At 47.8% G+C, this 15,802-nt stretch overlaps 1 protein-coding gene across 3 annotated transcripts in view; it reads left to right on the plus strand.

The window, feature by feature from the left end:
• Positions 1-15,802, plus strand: part of LOC128701339 (Matrix metalloproteinase 2) — a 59,184-nt gene that overhangs the window by 40,248 nt on the left and 3,134 nt on the right. For all 3 annotated transcript variants that reach the window (XM_053795016.2, XM_053795015.2, XM_053795017.2), the window contains exons 8-10: positions 5,554-5,667; positions 5,911-6,278; positions 15,379-15,526. In XM_053795016.2, the coding sequence (XP_053650991.2) occupies positions 5,554-5,667; positions 5,911-6,278; positions 15,379-15,526 (630 nt within the window). The remainder of the gene's footprint in view (positions 1-5,553; positions 5,668-5,910; positions 6,279-15,378; positions 15,527-15,802) is intronic.

A 15,802-nucleotide genomic window follows, 5' to 3' on the forward strand; every position in this document is an offset into this window, starting at 1 on the left:
TGTGTGTACACACCCCAGACCTCACTGTGTGTACACACCCCAGACCTCACTGTGTGTACACACCCCAGACCTCACTGTGTGTACACACCCCAGACCTCACTGTGTATACACACCCCAGACCTCACTGTGTGTACACACCCCAGACCTCACTGTGTAGACACACATCCCAGACCTCACTGTGTGTACACACCCCAGACCTCACTGTGTAGACACACACCCCAGACCTCACTGTGTGTACACACCCCAGACCTCACTGTGTGTACACACCCCAGACCTCACTGTGTGTACACACCCCAGACCTCACTGTGTGTACACACCCCAGACCTCACTGTGTGTACACACCCCAGACCTCACTGTGTAGACACACACCCCAGACCTCACTGTGTGTACACACCCCAGACCTCACTGTGTGTACACACCCCAGACCTCACTGTGTGTACACATCCCAGACCTCACTGTGTGTACACACCCCAGACCTCACTGTGTGTACACACCCCAGACCTCACTGTGTGTACACACCCCAGACCTCACTGTGTGTACACACCCCAGACCTCACTGTGTGTACACACCCCAGACCTCACTGTGTGTACACACCCCAGACCTCACTGTGTAGACACACACCCCAGACCTCACTGTGTGTACACACCCCAGACCTCACTGTGTGTACACACCCCAGACCTCACTGTGTGTACACATCCCAGACCTCACTGTGTGTACACACCCCAGACCTCACTGTGTGTACACACCCCAGACCTCACTGTGTGTACACACCCCAGACCTCACTGTGTGTACACACCCCAGACCTCACTGTGTAGACACACACCCCAGACCTCACTGTGTGTACACACCCCAGACCTCACTGTGTGTACACACCCCAGACCTCACTGTGTGTACACATCCCAGACCTCACTGTGTGTACACACCCCAGACCTCACTGTGTGTACACACCCCAGACCTCACTGTGTGTACACACCCCAGACCTCACTGTGTGTACACATCCCAGACCTCACTGTGTGTACACACCCCAGACCTCACTGTGTGTACACACCCCAGACCTCACTGTGTGTACACACCCCAGACCTCACTGTGTGTACACACCCCAGACCTCTCTGTGTAGACACACACCCCAGACCTCACTGTGTGTACACACCCCAGACCTCACTGTGTGTACACACCCCAGACCTCACTGTGTGTACACATCCCAGACCTCAGACCTCACTGTGTGTACACACCCCAGACCTCACTGTGTGTACACACCCCAGACCTCACTGTGTGTACACACCCCCAGACCTCACTGTGTGTACACACCCCAGACCTCACTGTGTGTACACACCCCAGACCTCACTGTGTGTACACACCCCAGACCTCACTGTGTGTACACACCCCAGACCTCACTGTGTGTACACACCCCAGACCTCACTGTGTGTACACACCCCAGACCTCACTGTGTGTACACACCCCAGACCTCACTGTGTGTACACACCCCAGACCTCACTGTGTGTACACACCCCAGACCTCACTGTGTGTACACACCCCAGACCTCACTGTGTGTACACATCCCAGACCTCACTGTGTGTACACACCCCAGACCTCACTGTGTGTACACACCCCAGACCTCACTGTGTGTACACACCCCAGACCTCACTGTGTGTACACATCCCAGACCTCACTGTGTGTACACACCCCAGACCTCACTGTGTGTACACACCCCAGACCTCACTGTGTAGACACACACCCCAGACTGCACTGTGTGTACACACACCCCAGACCTCACTGTGTAGACACACCCCAGACCTCACTGTGTGTACACACCCCAGACCTCACTGTGTGTACACACCCCAGACCTCACTGTGTGTACACATCCCAGACCTCACTGTGTAGTACACACCCCAGACCTCACTGTGTAGACACACACCCCAGACCTCACTGTGTGTACACACCCCAGACCTCACTGTGTGTACACACCCCAGACCTCACTGTGTGTACACACCCCAGACCTCACTGTGTGTACACACCCCAGACCTCACTGTGTACACACCCCAGACCTCACTGTGTGTACACACCCCAGACCTCACTGTGTAGACACACACCCCAGACCTCACTGTGTGTACACACCCCAGACCTCACTGTATGTACACACACCCCAGACCTCACTGTGTAGACACACATCCCAGACCTCACTGTGTAGACACACACCCAGACCTCACTGTGTAGACACACACCCCAGACCTCACTGTGTGACACACACCCCAGACCTCACTGTGTAGACACACACCCCAGACCTCACTGTGTAGACACACACCCCAGACCTCACTGTGTAGACACACACCCAGACCTCACTGTGTAGACACACACCCCAGACCTCACTGTGTGTACACACACCCCAGACCTCACTGTGTAGACACACACCCCAGACCTCACTGTCTGTACACACCCCAGACTTCACTGTGTGTACACACACCCCAGACCTCACTGTGTAGACACACACCCCAGACCTCACTGTCTGTACACACCCCAGACTTCACTGTGTGTACACACACCCCAGACCTCACTGTGTAGACACACACCCCAGACCTCACTGTGTAGACACACACCCCAGACCTCACTGTGTGTACACACACCCCAGACCTCACTGTGTAGACACACACCCCAGACCTCACTGTCTGTACACACCCCAGACTTCACTGTGTGTACACACACCCCAGACCTCACTGTGTAGACACACACCCCAGACCTCACTGTGTAGACACACACCCCAGACCTCACTGTGTAGTACACACACCCCAGACATCACTGTCTGTACACACACCCCAGACCTCACTGTATGTACACACACCCAGACCTCACTGTGTAGACACACACCCCAGACCTCACTGTGTAGACACACACCCCAGACCTCACTGTGTAGACACACACCCCAGACCTCACTGTGTAGACACACACCCCAGACCTCACTGTGTGTACACACCCCAGACCTCACTGTGTGTACACACACCCCAGACCTCACTGTGTAGACACACACACCTCAGACCTCACTGTGTAGACACACACCCCAGACCTCACTGTCTGTACACACACCCCAGACTTCACTGTGTGTACACACACCCCAGACCTCACTGTGTAGACACACACCCCAGACCTCACTGTGTAGACACACACCCCAGACCTCACTGTGTAGACACACACCCCAGACCTCACTGTGTAGACACCCCCCAGACCTCACTGTGTAGACACACACCCCAGACCTCACTGTCTGTACACACCCCCCAGACTTCACTGTGTGTACACACACCCCAGACCTCACTGTGTAGACACACACCCCAGACCTCACTGTGTAGACACACACCCCAGACCTCACTGTGTAGACACACACCCCAGACCTCACTGTCCGTACACACACCCCAGACTTCACTGTATGTACACACACCCCAGACCTCACTGTGTAGACACACACCCCAGACCTCACTGTGTGTACACACCCCAGACCTCACTGTGTGTACACACACCCCAGACCTCACTGTGTAGACACACACACCTCAGACCTCACTGTGTAGACACACACCCCAGACCTCACTGTCTGTACACACACCCCAGACTTCACTGTGTGTACACACACCCCAGACCTCACTGTGTAGACACACACCCCAGACCTCACTGTGTAGACACACACCCCAGACCTCACTGTGTAGACACACACCCCAGACCTCATTGTCTGTACACACACCCCAGACCTCACTGTGTGTACACACCCCAGACCTCACTGTGTGTACACACACCCCAGACCTCACTGTGTAGACACACACACCTCAGACCTCACTGTGTAGACACACACCCCAGACCTCACTGTCTGTACACACACCCCAGACTTCACTGTGTGTACACACACCCCAGACCTCACTGTGTGTACACACACCCCAGACCTCACTGTGTAGACACACACCCCAGACCTCACTGTGTAGACACACACCCCAGACCTCACTGTCTGTACACACACCCCAGACTTCACTGTATGTACACACACCCCAGACCTCACTGTGTAGACACACACCCCAGACCTCACTGTGTAGACACACACCCCAGACCTCACTGTGTAGACACACACCCCAGACCTCACTGTGTAGACACACACCCCAGACCTCACTGTGTAGACACACACCCCAGACCTCACTGTGTGTACACACCCCAGACCTCACTGTGTGTACACACACCCCAGACTTCACTGTGTAGACACACACACCTCAGACCTCACTGTGTAGACACAAACCCCAGACCTCACTGTCTGTACACACACCCCAGACCTCACTGTGTGTACACACACCCCAGACCTCACTGTGTAGACACACACCCCAGACCTCACTGTGTAGACACACACCCCAGACCTCACTGTCTGTACACACCCCAGACTTCACTGTGTGTACACACACCCCAGACCTCACTGTGTAGACACACATCCCAGACCTCACTGTGTGTACACACCCCAGACCTCACTGTGTGTACACACCCCAGACCTCACTGTGTGTACACACCCCAGACCTCACTGTGTGTACACACCCCAGACCTCACTGTGTGTACACACCCCAGACCTCACTGTGTGTACACACCCCAGACCTCACTGTGTGTACACACCCCAGACCTCACTGTGTGTACACACCCCAGACCTCACTGTGTGTACACACCCCAGACCTCACTGTGTGTACACACCCCAGACCTCACTGTGTGTACACACCCCAGACCTCACTGGATCATGTGTTAGTTTATTTTTCCATCTTATAGTCACCTTATTGCATCTTAGGATATTAACCATGGCATCCAAGAAGAGATACCAATGGTGAAAGATATGCCCCGCCATAAAAATTAATTATGAAAACATAGATGATCTGAAAAAAAAAAAATAATTGAGATCTTAGATAAGTCTAAAGGTGACTCGTGTTTCAGGTCCTTAAATCCACGATGTGTTCAAGGAGCCATCCTCCTGTGTAACTCGAAACCTGGCTACAGTGTTCCACTTGTGTTCTGACAGCATGTTACTGGGATGTGTTACTGGAATGTTGTTACTGGGATGCGTGTTACTGGGATGTGTGTTACTGGGATGTGTGCTATTGGGATGTGTGTTCCTGGAATGTGTGTTACTGAGATGTGTGTTACTGGGATGTGTGTTACTGGGATGTGTGTTACTGAGATGTGTGTTACTGGGATGTGTGTTTCTGGGATGTGTGTTTCTGAGATGTGTGTTACTGGGATGTGTGTTACTGGGATGTGTGTTACTGAGATGTGTGTTTCTGGGATGTGTGCTACTGAGATGTGTGTTACTGAGATGTGTGTTACTGAGATGTGTGTTACTGGGATGTGTGTTACTGGGATGTGTGTTACTGGGATGTGTGTTTCTGGGATGTGTGTTACTGGGATGTGTGTTACTGGGATGTTTGTTACTGAGATGTGTGTTACTGGGATGTGTGTTACTGGGATGTGTGTTACTGGGATGTTTGTTACTGGGATCTGAGAGATTGGCTCTTCTGCTACTACTTATACAATAATTACACCTTCCTCTCCCAGTAAAGCGAAAACTTGATGGAGATGACGAGTACTTCAAGTCGACCACGACCACCACGACCACCCCAGCCACCTACCCTGACGAAGACCACCAGGCCGACGCTGCCGGCGACAATGGTAAGAATTCTTACGATGATAATGACGTTGATGATGATAATGACGGTGACGTTGATGATTATGACGATGGTGATGATAATGATGGTGATGTTGATGATAATGACGATGGTGTGCTTAGAGAGGAAGGTGACGACTGTGACCATGTGAGTTATCACGGTGACTATGAGACAGTAGAAGAGCATATGAAACGGGTGAAGGGTGGACGGAAGGATGACTTGCCTGCTTTGCCCAATCTTCCGCCAGAAGGAGATGGAGTGGATAGGAGGAAGAATGGAGGGCGAGAAGAGGAGGAGAAGGAGGATGACTTCTACGAGGAGGATCGGAAGAGGAGGGAGGAGGAAGAGAGACGACGTGAGGAGGAGCGGAAAAGGCAGCGAGAGGAGGACGAGGAGAGGAAACGCTGGGAGGAGGAGATCAGGAAGAAGGAGGTGGAGGCCAGACGGAAGGAGGAGGAAGAACGGAGAAGGTGGGAAGAGGAAGAAGAGGAGTCGTGGGTGAAGAGGAAAGAAGGAGACACGACAAAACCACCACCCACCTTGCCTAACATCTGCCACGGAAGTTACGACGCCGTGGCTCTGCTCAGACAAGAACTCTTTGTCTTCAAAGATGAGGTGAGATCTATTGCTTTATGATAGGCCTACTACACACACTGTTGAGGCCTACTACACACACTGTTGAGGCCTACTACACACGCTGTTGAGGCCTACTACACACACTGTTTACTTGTGTTCTACTCCATACTGTTTAGGCAACTCTTCTAAATCTCCCCAAAAGTACTGCGTCATCAGCAAAGATCAACAGTGATGTAACTCTTGCCATATATAACAGTTCCCATCTTTTAAAACCCCGCCTCTCCCTGACACAAACATCCTGATTCCACCTGGTGATCCTGTGATACTAAGATCACAGGTGCAGCAGCACCTTGCCAACCCCTGTGTGTTATTAAAGGTTGAAGAGTAAAATACATGTCCAACAGTTGGGTATCTTTAGTGCTGATTGAAATGTTTTGCCTATACAGTAGTAGGTTTCTTAAGTCAAATACTGAGGCAGCAAGCATGGTAGCGAATTGAAGATGACGTAAACAGTCCATTAATCTTGGAGAAATAGTTTTTGAGGTGATCAGTCCCTCAGTCTGGAGAAGAGTTCAGCTCCATAGAGCTGAACTCTTCTCCAGGCTGAGGGACTGCTGCCTCTGTATTTGACTGAAGAATAGAGATAACCAACTGTTGCACATATGTCTTACCTTCAACTTGTCGGTATAATATACCATTTTCAAAATACTTGTGTTAGTTAAAGTGTAGCATTTATTCATTACGAATTTTGATGAGAGCGGCAGATGCCTCAGACGAGGTGTGTCCATCACTGTATACTGATGAAGGTTGGGAGGGACAGGAAGGTAAAGTTCCTTCTTGCAGAGTGCAAGAAGTGACTGTCACTAATTTGTCCAGTGGGAAGCACCTCCAAGTTACACAATTATTTAACTTTATTACTGGAGTGCTAAGGTACTGGACAGGAACTTTTAGTACTGCCAGATGATAAGTTAGAATCATTGCACCTTACAAGAGTTATTACGTTCATTTATTACGAATTTTCAGCATGCACATACTAACATTATTGATTTTATTAATAGGAGTAAAGGTTTAATTTTTTATTAACTCATTTAACTTGATAAAATAATAAAGTTGCCAAACACTAATAATTAAAAAAATAAATTATGATACTTTTTCTGAACAGGTCCATCCATTTAAAATATATTCTGGCAGAACTATGAAGCAGCTGCCACTCACACAGCTGCCACTCACACAGCTGCCAGTCACACAGCTGCCACTCACACATCTGCCACTCACACAGCTGCCACTCACACAGCTGCCACTCACACATCTGCCACTCACACATCTGCCACTCACACAGCTGCCACTCACACATCTGCCACTCACACAGCTGCCACTCACACAGCTACCACTCACACATCTGCCACTCACACAGCTGCCACTCACACAGCTGCCACTCACACAGCTGCCACTCACACATCTGCCACTCACACAGCTGCCACTCACACATCTGCCATCAAATGCGTAAATTTGTAAAACAGCAATTGTTACTAAATTCACAATCTTTAAACTACTGTTATCTAACTCTTAGAATGTAAACTTCCCAATAATTTCTGTGAATCTCTCCCTCATGATAATTGCATAATATTCTTGTTCATAAAACAATGTCAAGAACAATAATTGAAGCTTCGTGTGGTATGCCACAAATGTCCGGAAAATTCCCTGAAAATTTCTTGAAATCTTACGAAACAATTAACACTGTAGGACCCTTACGGGTCTAGCGCCTAAAGTGATTATTATTATTATTATTATTATTATTATTATTATTATTATTATTATTATTATTATTATTATTATTATTAAAATTATTTATTAAAACGAAAGGAATAAACTAAAAAAAAAAACACAGCAAACAGTGAAAAAAATGCCAGAATATACCTGGAGGAGATCAATAGAGGAGGAGGTGGAGACAACATGGAGGCTTCTAAGTCACGTTATTGGTATTAATTATTCCTGTCAATTCTCTGTTTTATAACAACATAATTCATTCTCGTTTTCTTTTTTAAATCCTGTAGTGAGTAGTGGGATTTACCCCTGAGTGGCGAGTTGACCAGAGCCACTCGCTGAATTTAACCTAACACTGCAAGCAGCACACTGCAGCATCAGTACATGGTTGTACGTGACAGTACATGGTAGTACATGATAGTACATGATATTACATGATAGTACATGGTAGTACATGGTAGTACATGATAGTACATGGTAGTACATGATAGTACATGGTAGTATATGATAGTATATGGTAATACATGATAGTACATGGTTGTACATGATAGTACATGGGAAGGTTAGATAGCAGAGGACTTGATGGTCAACACTATAATAGTATCTGCTGAAAACTATCCTTCACTCACTATTAAGTTATGTTGTGGCTTAATAGTGGTCCAGGAGGGAGCGAAACATCGTCACAAGGGTTCCTCTAAGTACTGGCTTTTTTGCTGGATAGTTCCAGCCATGGTATTGTGACTTTGTCTTTCAAAATCACAAGTTATTGAGACACCTTTGTGGTTCTTAGCTCCATCACACGAGTCTATAATAAAAGGAGAACATGTAAGCAGGTTACTCCTCTGAGTATTCACACACACAGACAGGAACTAGCATGAAACATGTGGTGTCAGGATAATGTAATTTCTTCCTGCCTCTGTCTCTGTTATGTGCACCAAAACTGTCGACCTTCCTGCCCACAGCTGATCTTTTTGGCAGGAGGGTAACGTAAACAAACGCAGTTAGAGCCGCCTTGCTGGCCATTTTGGCTGCCAGGTGGTCCAAGAACCACACACACCAAATTCAAATTCATATTAGCTTTTTCTTCTTTTTTTTTTAAGATGTCAGAGAAGGATGTATCGATTTTGTTAATTTATTTTCAATAGGCTCGTTGATGGCCGCCGTCTCTGAAAATGGCTGGCATGACTGACTGGAAAAAACACAAACATATTGCAGGCATTAAAATGTCCCCTCCAACCATAATATATAACATTATTATTATGAATCTGACGCATTAGCCCCCAAACACATATTTTCACTAATCCATTCAGTAATCAACACTAGATGTGGATAACACTGAGTTCTTTGCCTGAACGTTCATAGGTTCGAGTCTCCTTTGGCCTGAGGTACATGTTTTGTTGGTAATTTTTTTGTTCTTGTTCTGTGAATTAAAAGTTGGAAACAGTTGAGACATGAATGATGAATATTAAACAAGATGTACCCCTGTAAACCCCGTTTTTGTGGCCTGGTTCATAGGCCTTTTGAGTATATATGAGATCTTCTACCTTCCATAGGAGGGATATAGTGTGCGTGACACACTAGCCACTACCCTCCATAGGAGGGATATAGTGTGCATGATACACTAGCCACTACCATCCATAGGAGGGATATAGTGTGCATGATACACTAGCCACTACCCTCCATAGGAGGGATATAGTGTGCATGACACACTAGCCACTACCATCCATAGTAGGGATATAGTGTGCATGATACACTAGCCACTACCATCCATAGGAGGGATATAGTGTGCATGACACACTAGCCACTACCCTCCATAGGAGGGATATAGTGTGCATGATACACTAGCCACTACCATCCATAGGAGGGATATAGTGTGCATGATACACTAGCCACTACCATCCATAGGAGGGATATAGTGTGCATGATACACTAGCCACTACCCTCCATAGGAGGGATATAGTGCGCATGACACACTAGCCACTACCATCCATAGGAGGGATATAGTGTGCATGACACACTAGCCACTACCATCCATAGGAGGGATATAGTGTGCATGACACACTAGCCACTACCATCCATAGGAGGGATATAGTGTGCATGACACACTAGCCACTACCATCCATAGGAGGGATATAGTGTGCATGACACACTAGCCACTACCATCCATAGGAGGGATATAGTGTGCATGACACACTAGCCACTACCATCCATAGGAGGGATATAGTGTGCATGACACACTAGCCACTACCATCCATAGGAGGGATATAGTGTGCATGATACACTAGCCACTACCATCCATAGGATGGATATAGTGTGCATGATACACTAGCCACTACCATCCATAGGAGGGATATAGTGTGCATGACACACTAGCCACTACCATCCATAGGAGGGATATAGTGTGCATGACACACTAGCCACTACCATCCATAGGAGGGATATAGTGTGCATGACACACTAGCCACTACCATCCATAGGAGGGATATAGTGTGCATGATACACTAGCCACTACCCTCCATAGGAGGGATATAGTGTGCATGACACACTAGCCACTACCCTCCATAGGAGGGATATAGTGTGCATGACACACTAGCCACTACCATCCATAGGAGGGATATAGTGTGCATGACACACTAGCCACTACCATCCATAGGAGGGATATAGTGTGCATGACACACTAGCCACTACAATCCATAAGAGGGATATAGTGTGCATGATACACTAGCCACTACCATCCATAGGAGGGATATAGTGTGCATGATACACTAGCCACTACCATCCATAGGAGGGATATAGTGTGCATGACACACTAGCCATTACCATCCATAGGAGGGATATAGTGTGCATGACACACTAGCCATTACCATCCATAGGAGGGATATAGTGTGCATGACACACTAGCCACTACCATCCATAGGATGGATATAGTGTGCATGACACACTAGCCACTACCATCCATAGGAGGGATATAGTGTGCATGACACACTAGCCATTACCATCCATAGGAGGGATATAGTGTGCATGACACACTAGCCACTACCATCCATAGGAGGGATATAGTGTGCATGACACACTAGCCATTACCATCCATAGGAGGGATATAGTGTGCATGATACACTAGCCACTACCATCCATAGGAGGGATATAGTGTGCATGATACACTAGCCACTACCATCCATAGGAGGGATATAGTGTGCATGATACACTAGCCACTACCATCCATAGGAGGGATATAGTGTGCATGACACACTAGCCATTACCATCCATAGGAGGGATATAGTGTGCATGACACACTAGCTACTACCATCCATAGGAGGGATATAGTGTGCATGACACACTAGCCACTACCATCCATAGGATGGATATAGTGTGCATGACACACTAGCCACTACCATCCATAGGAGGGATATAGTGTGCATGACACACTAGCTACTACCATCCATAGGAGGGATATAGTGTGCATGACACACTAGCCACTACCATCCATAGGAGGGATATAGTGTGCATGACACACTAGCCACTACCATCCATAGGAGGGATATAGTGTGCATGACACACTAGCCACTTCTACGACATATTCTACAGAACTAGCACAGCACTGACTGCTGGAACTAGCACAGCATTGACTGCTGGAAATAGCACAGCACTGACTGCTGTAAATAGCACAGCACTGACTGCTGGAACTAGCACAGTGCTGACTGCTGGAACTAGCACAGTGCTGACTGCTGGAACTAGCACAGCACTGACTGCTGGAACTAGCGCAGTGCTGACTGCTGGAACTAGAACAGCACTGACTGCTGGAACTAGCACAGTGCTGACTGCTGGAACTAGCACAGTGCTGACTGCTGGAACTAGCACAGTGCTGACTGCTGGAACTAGCACAGTGCTGACTGCTGGAACTAGCACAGCACTGACTGCTGGAACTAGCACAGTGCTGACTGCTGGAACTAGCACAACACTGACTGCTGGAACTAGCACAGTGCTGACTGCTGGAACTAGCACAGTGCTGACTGCTGGAACTAGCACAGCACTGACTGCTGGAACTAGCACAGTGCTGACTGCTGGAACTAGCACAGCACTGACTGCTGGAACTAGCACAGTGCTGACTGCTGGAACTAGCACAGTGCTGGAACTAGCACAGCACTGACTGCTGGAACTAGCACAGTGCTGACTGCTGGAACTAGCACAGTGCTGACTGCTGGAACTAGCACAGCACTGACTGCTGGAACTAGCACAGTGCTGACTGCTGGAACTAGCACAGTGCTGACTGCTGGAACTAGCACAGTGCTGACTGCTGGAACTAGCACAGTGCTGACTGCTGGAACTAGCACAGTGCTGACTGCTGGAACTAGCACAGTGCTGACTGCTGGAACTAGCACAGTGCCGACTGCTGGAACTAGCACAGTGCTGACTGCTGGAACTAGCACAGTGCTGACTGCTGGAACTAGCACAGTGCTGACTGCTGGAACTAGCACAGTGCTGACTGCTGGAACTAGCACAGTGCTGACTGCTGGAACTAGCACAGTGCTGACTGCTGGAACTAGCACAGTGCTGACTGCTGGAACTAGCACAGTGCTGACTGCTGGAACTAGCACAGTGCTGACTGCTGGAACTAGCACAGTGCTGACTGCTGGAACTAGCACAGTGCTGACTGCTGGAACTAGCACAGTGCTGACTGCTGGAACTAGCACAGTGCTGACTGCTGGAACTAGCACAGTGCTGACTGCTGGAACTAGCACAGTGCTGACTGCTGGAACTAGCACAGTGCTGACTGCTGGAACTAGCACAGTGCTGACTGCTGGAACTAGCACAGTGCTGACTGCTGGAACTAGCACAGTGCTGACTGCTGGAACTAGCACAGTGCTGACTGCTGGAACTAGCACAGTGCTGACTGCTGGAACTAGCACAGTGCTGACTGCTGGAACTAGCACAGTGCTGACTGCTGGAACTAGCACAGTGCTGACTGCTGGAACTAGCACAGTGCTGACTGCTGGAACTAGCACAGTGCTGACTGCTGGAACTAGCACAGTGCTGACTGCTGGAACTAGCACAGTGCTGACTGCTGGAACTAGCACAGTGCTGACTGCTGGAACTAGCACAGCACTGACTGCTGGAACTAGCACAGTGCTGACTGCTGGAACTAGCACAGTGCTGACTGCTGGAACTAGCACAGTGCTGACTGCTAGAACTAGCACAGTGCTGACTGGCTTGAAGCAACGAGAAGTGTGAAAAATAAATGAAGAAATTATACACTTCTGAGAAGGTGTGAGAACTGCGTGTTATCCTTCACTGCTGAGGCCTGAATAACCCAGTGTTACTGTCTGGTGTTACTGTGTTACTGTGTTACTGTCTGGTGTTACTGTGTTACTGTCTGGTGTTACTGTGTTACTGTCTGGTGTTACTGTGTTACTGTCTGGTGTTGCTGTGTTACTGGTTACTGTGGTACTGTCTGGTGTTACTGTGTTACTGTCTGGTGTTACTGTGTTACTGTCTGGTGTTACTGTGTTACTGTCTGGTGTTACTGTGTTACTGTCTGGTGTTACTATGTTACTGTCTGGTGTTACTGTGTTACTGTCTGGTGTTACTGTGTTACTGTCTGGTGTTACTGTGTTACTGTCTGGTGTTACTGTGTTACTGTGTTACTGTCTGGTGTTACTGTGTTACTGTCTGGTGTTACTGTGTTACTGTCTGGTGTTACTGTGTTACTGGTTACTGTGGTACTGTCTGGTGTTACTTTGTTACTGTCTGGTGTTACTGTCTGGTTTACCATAGTGTCACTGTCTGGTTTACCATAGTGTCACTGTCTGGTGTTACTGTGTTACTGTGTTACTGTCTGGTGTTACTGTGTTACTGTGTTACTGTCTGGTGTTACTGTGTTACTGTCTGGTGTTACTGTGTTACTGTCTGGTGTTACTGTGTTACTGTATGGTGTTTCTGTGTTACTGTCTGGTGTTACTGTGTTACTGTCTGGTGTTACTGTGTTACTGTCTGGTGTTACTGTGTTACTGTCTGGTGTTACTGTGTTACTGTCTGGTGTTACTGTGTTACTGTCTGGTGTTACTGTGGTACTGTCTGGTGTTACTGTGTTACTGTGTTACTGTCTGGTGTTACTGTGTTACTGTCTGGTGTTACTGTTTTACTGTCTGGTGTTACTGTGTTACTGACTGGTGATGCTGTGTTACTGGTTACTGTGGTACTGTCTGTTGTTACTGTGTTACTGTCTGGTGTTACTGTGTTACTGTCTGGTGTTACTGTGTTACTGTCTGGTGTTACTGTGGTACTGTCTGGTGTTACTGTGTTACTGTCTGGTGTTACTGTGTTACTGTCTGGTGTTACTATGTTACTGTCTGGTGTTACTGTGTTACTGTCTGGTGTTACTATGTTACTGTCTGGTGTTACTGTGTTACTGTCTGGTGTTACTGTGTTACTGTCTGGTGTTACTGTGTTACTGTCTGGTGTTACTGTGTTACTGTCTGGTGTTACTGTGTTACTGTCTGGTGTTACTGTGTTACTGTCTGGTGTTACTATGTTACTGTCTGGTGTTACTGTCTGGTGTTACTGTGTTACTGTCTGGTGTTACTGTGTTACTGTCTGGTGTTACTGTGTTACTGTCTGGTGTTACTGTATTACTGTCTGGTGTTACTGTCTGGTGTTACTGTGTTACTGTCTGGTGTTACTGTCTGGTGTTACTGTCTGGTGTTACTGTGTTACTGTTACTGTCTGGTGTTACTGTGTTACTGTCTGGTGTTACTGTGTTACTGTCTGGTGTTACTGTGTTACTGTCTGGTGTTACTGTGTTACTGTCTGGTGTTACTGTGTTACTGTCTGGTGTTACTGTGTTACTGTCTGGTGTTATGGTGTTACTGTCTGGTGTTACTATGTTACTGTCTGGTGTTACTGTGTTACTGTCTGGTGTTACTGTGTTACTGTCTGGTGTTACTGTGTTACTGTCTGGTGTTACTATGTTACTGTCTGGTGTTACTGTGTTACTGTCTGGTGTTACTATGTTACTGTCTGGTGTTACTGTGTTACTGTCTGGTGTTACTATGTTACTGTCTGGTGTTATTGTGTTACTGGTACCTGTATTACTGGTTACTGTTTTACTAGTTACTGTGCTACTGTTTGGTGTTACTGTGTTACTGTGAGACACTAGTGTTGCAGGGCACAAACCCGGTGTCTAAACCCACAGGGGTTTATCCCTAGTGGGTGAAGCGTCCTTTAATACATCCTAAGTATCGCATACGTGTGTTCAACTCTAGACTAATGTCACCTAACTTAACCTAAGTTCACCTAACCCACCTTCACCTAACTTCGGCCATGTTGGTCTAATTTGCATTTTAGCTGAGCTAACGAGTTATGTTTTTGGTTCCTGCAGTACCTGTGGCGGTACTCAGCACGAGGACGACTGCGTGAAGGTTATCCTTCACTCATACGCAGTCTCTTCCCGGCTCTTCCGACCTTCTTGAAGAAGGTAGATGCCGTCTTTGAGAGGTACAGCGACAGCAGTATAATCTTCTTTATAGGTAAGTGTGTGGGGGAGGGTTACTAGTTGTCAAAAGCACTTGTCGATAGACACATGGCCTGCTCTGTGTGTGTGTACTCACCTATTTGTACTCACCTATTTGTGGTTGCAGGGGTCGAGTCCTAGCTCCTGGCCCCGCCTCTTCACCGGTTGCTACTAGGCCCTCTCTCTCCCCGCTCCATGAGCTTTATCAAACCTCGTCTTAAAACTGTGTATGGTTCCTGCCTCCACTACGTCATTTTCTAGGCTATTCCACTGCCTTACAACTCTATGACTG

The sequence above is a fragment of the Cherax quadricarinatus genome, chromosome 72, assembly GCF_038502225.1.
Source record: "Cherax quadricarinatus isolate ZL_2023a chromosome 72, ASM3850222v1, whole genome shotgun sequence".
NCBI classification, from domain to species: Eukaryota; Metazoa; Arthropoda; class Malacostraca; order Decapoda; family Parastacidae; genus Cherax; species Cherax quadricarinatus.